Source organism: Littorina saxatilis, linkage group LG2, assembly GCF_037325665.1.
Source record: "Littorina saxatilis isolate snail1 linkage group LG2, US_GU_Lsax_2.0, whole genome shotgun sequence".
Classification (NCBI taxonomy): Eukaryota; Metazoa; Mollusca; class Gastropoda; order Littorinimorpha; family Littorinidae; genus Littorina; species Littorina saxatilis.
In genome coordinates, this window is record NC_090246.1 from 80,890,527 (window position 1) to 80,897,266 (window position 6,740).

A 6,740-nucleotide genomic window follows, 5' to 3' on the forward strand; every position below is an offset into this window, starting at 1 on the left:
GACCCTTAATTCCTTGAACGGGAAATAACCTTGATGCCCCTTCTTCATGAACGGCTGCTTGATTTTAGGCAGCAAGTGATGTACCCTAGTTTCATCATTTGAAACAAATTGGGACATAACATCTGAAAAGCTTCTGCTCCGGTTTAGAAGTTTGAGGACATACCTTGCATAAAATGTCTTCATTGACAGCTATCTGCACAGAATACTCCAAGCTATCTCATGTGAGATGTCACGTGTATCCGCAATGTGATAAATGTCCATTGGTTAATTGTTCATCAACAGTGCGCAGCCACCATCAACTGTTTCTTGAGTTGTGACCGTTAGTGGTCTTCCGCATTGTTGATGTTGCTTTTTCAACAACAAATCGCTCGTTAAGGCGGTCGTCTGATGTTGTAAGGAAAACTATGTTCGCTCTCTACAATGATATTGATGTGTCTTTGTTGTTTGTTTCTGTGGGTGTGTTTTGTTTGTAACGTGCGAGCGTGCGTGCGTGCGTGCGTGTGTGCGTGTGTGTGAAAGAATATTGAGGTTTGCTGACTTTGTGGTCTGGTGTTTGCTTATCCATATACAAGACTTCTGCATTTACACGCGCATTCATACATGTTTACACATACAGTCATACACAAACATACACATGCATACGGGATGAGGACAACTCGCACTCGACCAAGACACACGGCACACAACAAATGAACATTTCAAACATTTCGCTATTCAGTAATACAAATCCAATCATGTTCATCATTAAAGGTCCTTGTCTACATTGTTATACCGAAATCGCCCTTTGACCATTAAAATGCAAAGTCTATTATCTACAATTATAAGGAAGATTTTTTTTATATAGTCCATGAGGGTAACCTCACAGAAATTCGGGCTGCTTTCTCCCTGGGGAAAGCGAGCTGCCATACAGTATACGGCGCTACCCATTTTTAAAATTTTTTCTGCATGCGTGTATTCATGTTTCCAAGCCCTGAGACTTAATGCCGTGTGAGATGGAATTTTTTTTACACTTTATTCCAAGTCACACGGTTATTTGATGGACATTTTTATCTATGCCTATACAATTTTGCCAGGAAAGACCCTTTTGTCAATCGTGGGATCTTTAACGTGCACACCCCAATGTAGTGTACTCGAAGGGACCTCGGTTTTTCGTCTCATCCGAAAGACTAGCACTTGAACCCACCACCTAGGTTAGGAAAGGGGGGAGAAAATTGCGGCCTGACCCAGGCCTGAACACGCAACCTCTCGCTTCCGAGCGCAAGTGCGTTACCACTCGGCCACCCAGTCCCCTATCAATAACAATACACCCCTTTTTGATCAGGAAAGACGAAGCCAGTGTAGCCGTTTGAAAATTCATTGTAGTTTTCCAGCGTAGTACTCATAGTAGGATATCCTTATTTGGAAAATGCCAAGCGCAAAACTCCTCTCAAATCCCGTGCATTTCGTGCGTTTAAAAAAAAGCGTGGACAGCGCTCCAGTGTCCAACTGTTGCTGCACTTGTTTGGGCGTGGCTATAAACATAGTGACATGAATGTGATTGGTCAGTATTTTTAGGCAAAGCACATGTTCTCAGCAAACAGAAAACAAAATATTGGAAGCGTGAGTCACGCTACTCAAAAATAAAATCTGTTTTTACATATTTTTTTTCTATAACTTTTTCCCCATGGTTCATTCATCATCTGGCATAACTTTTTAGCGAAATCTAACCATAAGATTATTGAAAAAAAGCAAAAATGTAGACGACCACCTTTAATCAACACAACGCAGTACCTCGGGTCACACCGAAGAACACACCGCTCGGCACTGCACTAACACACTTCCTTTTGAATCCTTGGAAAGTTTACAACACTTCCACGCAAAAGATTTGAAATATGACGAAAGTTAACGCCCTATGATTGTTTTTGTTTTACAGATTCTTGATATTGCCCTCGTAATGTTTCATTTACAACGAGCGTTCTTGATTTTCTTAACATCCTGTGGTTCCGTTTTCCCAAGAATATGCATCCATACATGAAGTTTCTGATTATTTCTGACAAAGAAGACAACAAGAAATGGAACAATACAAAGAGCGTGCAAAACATGAACCGAAATCAGCTGTACAGACCGAAACAAGAAATTGAGTTTAGCAAAGGATACTCGTACAACGACATTTTTCCTTTTTGTGTGTCTATTCTTCTTTGATCTCCATCGTTACAGCATTGTGTTTTCTTGCGTCACAAACCAGTTTAATGACGTTCATCAGGTCAAGCTTAACGAAAACCACAAACACTACTGCAACGCAGATAATTCCCAGAGTGGCGCCAATCGTAGTGCTAGACTTTCGCTCATCTGTCCAAGACTCCTTCGATCGTTTGTAAGACGACAACGATTTTCTGTTTATCGTTAGTTCTTCTTGAATGGCTTCCTTGGCTTTGGTGGCGTTAATCTCGTTCTCTGCACGTTTAGTTTGGTTCATTTTATCGTTCTTAACACATCGGCAGCGAACTCCACGAAGAGGGGCTGACGACGAAGTATTTATGACGTAAGCAGCGGAAGTACCGTCATTCGCTGTGGTGACGTCATCAGTGGTCTGTACAGGTGGCGAGGTGACAATAGGCGTACCAGATGCCGGAGTTGGGACGTTGTCCGAAGTGGTATGCTCCCTATCTGTGGAAGTAGTGTCTGCAGCAGCCGTGGGCGACAGAATAGCCTGTAATGTTGTGATCTCGGTGTGTGAGCTTGGTGTGACCGTTCTTGTTGCTTCTGTCGTTGTTAGCGATGCTAGTGTGGATGTTGTTGCTGTCGTTGTTGTTGCTGTCGTTGTCGTTGTCGTTGTTGTAGCTTCTGTTGTTGTTTCTGCTGCTTTTGTCGTTTCTGCTTCTGCTGTTGTTAGTGATGCTGGTGTTGTTGTTGCTGCCGTTGTTGTTGCTGTCGTTGTCGCTTCTGTTGTTTCTGCTGCTTTTGTTGTTGCTTCTGTTGTTGCTGGTGATGCTTGTGTTGATGTTGTTTTTGCCGTTGTTGTTGCTTCTGATGTTGTTTTTGCTTCTGTTGTTATTTCTGCTGCTTTTGTTGTTGTTGCTTCAGTTCTAATTGCTGCTGTCGTTGTTGATGGTACTGTTGTTGTTGTTTCGGTTGTTGGATCTGGGCAAGAAGTAGTCCAGTTGTAAGGACCCTGGAAGTAAACAATGGCTAGGGTTACACGTGTCGGGGTCAAAAACTAATGAGAAACAATAGTATATATCTATATATATAGCTATTCTGATGAACACGTGGGGGAATTCGGGGGCTGTGATTGGATGGTCTCTTCCGATCATCAAAGCATAATGCGGCGGAAGTCGGCCATTTTACTCAATATCCAAAAGCATATTGTCGATAACAAAGACGCATGGTTCCGGTTTCTTCCACGTGTATAAAGTACACGCATACCTCGCCAGGTTTGTTTCTGTGACTAGTCGACAGACGATGCCATTTGCTTTGTGTGTGTTTTTGTTGTTGCTTACTGTACATGACATACATTACGTGTAAAATCCAGTTCTTTAACAGGCAACAAACCTTGCAAATTTCCTGAAGCTGCTATCTGAAGCGACCTATCTCTGATTCTAGCAGACGATCTCTCCAATGTTTAACACAAAATCAGCAAACTCTCCTGTCACATAGAACGTCCATTGTATAGTGCAACGTTGAAATGAAGTTACCGGTCTGAAACATTTAGTCGTTTCTTCTGAGACAATCCTTGTTCTCTTATCATCTACAGATTTACCGCGGTCTTCACCACGCGAATTCCCAACAGAAGTCAGACTTTCGAACATACAATATACGTAGGCAAGCATGATACGTCATGACGTCATATGATTCCTAGCATATTGACGTAATGCGAAACATCCGGTTATCTCGAGTTTTCTCCGTAATACATGTCCGTGGGTTTTTCAATGTTCGGTTATTTCCATGGCTTCATGCGGAAAGGGAACCGTCGTCTGCAATCAACGACATGGACCATTCTGGTACTTGTTGCTGACAAAAACATGATTTTAACACAGAATTTAATGTCAGAATAGCTATATAAACGTTATTGTGTTTTCATCGTAGCAATAGGGTCCGATATTTAGACTCGAACAAGTATAATGCGACTCGTCTTCGACTCGTCGGCATTATACTTGTCTCGTCTAAATATCGGGCCCTATTGCTACGCTGAAAACACAATAGCTGGTAATATCTATAAACGGCTTGTGTGTGTCTGTCTGTCTGTGTGTTCACGATTCACGGCCAAAGTTCTCGATGGATCTGTTTCAAATTTGGTGGGCATATTCAGGTAGACCCCGGACACAATCTGGTCGATGAAAATTTTCAACACGTGCTCTCAGCGCGCAGCGCTGAACCGATTTTGGTTTTTCTGTACATCCATTCCCAGTAACTCTTCCTTATCTTCTCCAGTGTTTTGCGCGTTTATCTCCCTTCCTTCGTGTGGCGTCAATCGCGTACGGTGCGCCACTCTACTTCTTCCTCCCGGCGAAGCCGATACCCGTGAAGCGGGTAATCATCTAGTATATATATATATATATATATATATATATATATATATATATATATATATATATATATATATATATATATATATATATATATATATATATATATATATGTGGGCAAGAGTATTCACACGTTCATCTTTAATTTTAATAATTGATATTTGTGAAACACATTCAAATGTAAACGTACCATAGTTTAAAAAACTCAATCACAGACAACAGGCGTATCATTGCACAAGCGCTTCTATCCTCGTCTTTCACGCCCACTTTTTCAGCTTTTAACCCTTAGCAACAAAAATTATGGTATTTCAGAAGAAAAATGCTGACCCCACTGATATCGGACAGCGACGTCCTGAGGGTGAAGGAAGAAGATGCGCGGTACGTGTTCAGCACAGCGTGACCCCCAAAGGGTCGACAGCACGAAGGTCGGCACTGCACGCGCAGAAGTCCTCCTGAGGTCAAGTTCAAGGTCACCATCGTGTAGTTTCCTTGGGACACTTCCGCAGACTCGTAGGATAGCTGTTGTTTTGACATAATAAACAGTATTAGGACGTACTTATTTCCAGGGGAAGTGAGCACAATTGAACCTTCTGCGCAAATATAAGTTTTCCTGTGGTTACGTTTAGTGTCACCATGGTGCTGTACCCTTGGGTCACTTCCGCGGACTCGTAGGATAGCTGTTGTTTTGACAGAATAAACGGTAGTATGTACTTATTTCAGGAGGAAGTAAGCACTATTGAACACCCTTTTGTTTTGACACGTTAATGGTACATATGCATTTTAAGAAAAAACAGGGCAATCAAATAATGTTTGTAATTATCAGTACTCCTTTGGTACATCTTGGCCGGGGGAACGTACACGGTACTGGTACATACTTGTGTATAGATTAAAATGTAACCATTAATTTACGCAATTAAGTCAAACACGTCGCACGTGTCTGTTGATAAGTACATGTGGTTGCTACTCGTAGTTTTGCAGTAAAGGAAAACATTTTATGTGATAAATTGTGACCAGACAATGTGGGTTGATTAGATTCAAGGATTGATTTCAAGCATACACTTTTCAATACGCTGACATTAAGCACACAGCCAACTTGTTTGTACAGGCTTGGTTTCAGAGATATTGTTTTTAATTTGTTTTTAAATGGCACATCGGACAAGGTTTAGCACAAACTATACAAGGTAAAACGAACCTGAATAGTTTAAATAGGGGAGTTGTGACGGGCTTAACAATTCAAAAGCTTAAGTCTTACCTCAGTTTCAGAAGAGAACACATCGACCTCAAAGCCTCGCTCGTGAACCAGGAACAGCAACACAGAGTCGTTGGTAGAAGGCAGGAAGCCTGGACGCTCGGGAACGAACACCTCATAGGACACGTCCCACTGGGCCACCGGAGCCGGCAGCGTCAGCGTAGACTCGGGGTACTCGTTTTCAGACGGACCACGGCTAAACTGAGCCACAAAGATCGGGGAATCGGAAGAAATGTCTGCCAAGTCACCAAGGCTCCGCTGAAAGTAGAACACGTCTCTTCCCCGTGCCGCTGTGTGCCTCTGGCCGTTGTAGAGGAACTGGTCGCTGGCGTTGATAGCGACTACCTTGAGCAGGTCGTTGGCGGTGCTTGAGCCCAGTATGTAGCGTGTCCCCATGGTGAGTGTGGGCATCATTTGTTCCACTGCCAGGTCCTTGTAATCTATGCCCAGCAACTGCAACAGTTATACATTCATCAGACTAGAAGTCATTCATCCGTGTGATGTTTTTCATGTGCTCTTCTACTATGTATCTGTTTCCTAAACCTACTAACTGAAAACAAGAGTGTTGGAGTCATCTGACTGGCAATGCCAGCATCAACATTCGCAAACGCACGTGATAATATTCTGTTCGGGATAATTTTTGTAATTATTTTTGGTAAGATTTTTCTTTTTGCAAGAACACCCTTAAATTAGTCAATATAAGTCACAAACAAACATGGTAATCCTCAAGACAGACAAGATATCAAAATTTAAACTGATAACAATGGCTCAGAAATAATGTGTGTGTGATACAGAACTCTCTAAAACTAAAAGTGGATTCTTTCTTCGTGGTTTCATTTATCAAAATGGTGATCTACATATCCAAACACAAAACAAAAGCATATCAGTAGTAGACGTACTGCACGAGCGTTCAGAGTGTTGACACTATCATGTACACTGGACGATGAGTTAAAAATGCCTTCCTGTGATCAGCAAGCCATGCCGTC

The 6,740-nt window shown here is 42.1% G+C and overlaps 1 protein-coding gene across 1 annotated transcript; it reads right to left on the reverse strand.

Annotated features, from left to right (window-relative positions):
- Window positions 1-692: 692 nt before the first annotated feature.
- LOC138954449 (uncharacterized) lies at window positions 693-4,982 on the reverse strand. The gene is made up of 2 exons (XM_070326295.1): window positions 4,833-4,982; window positions 693-3,151 (listed from the first exon to the last, which is right to left on the reverse strand). The coding sequence occupies exons 1-2, from the start codon at window positions 4,980-4,982 to the stop codon at window positions 2,168-2,170; spliced, it is 1,134 nt and encodes a 377-aa protein (XP_070182396.1). The 3' UTR covers window positions 693-2,167.
- Window positions 4,983-6,740: the final 1,758 nt, after the last annotated feature.

What these genes read in the sequence shown, in the direction of transcription:
- LOC138954449 (XM_070326295.1), bottom strand. Translation starts at nt 4,982, where the DNA reads ATGGTGACCTTGAACTTGACCTCAGGAGGACTTCTGCGCGTGCAGTGC. An exon ending in CGCTGTCCGATATCAGTGGG is followed by an intron (nt 3,152 to 4,832) that starts GTCAGCATTTTT and finishes GTTTACTTCCAG; the next exon opens with GGTCCTTACAACTGGACTAC.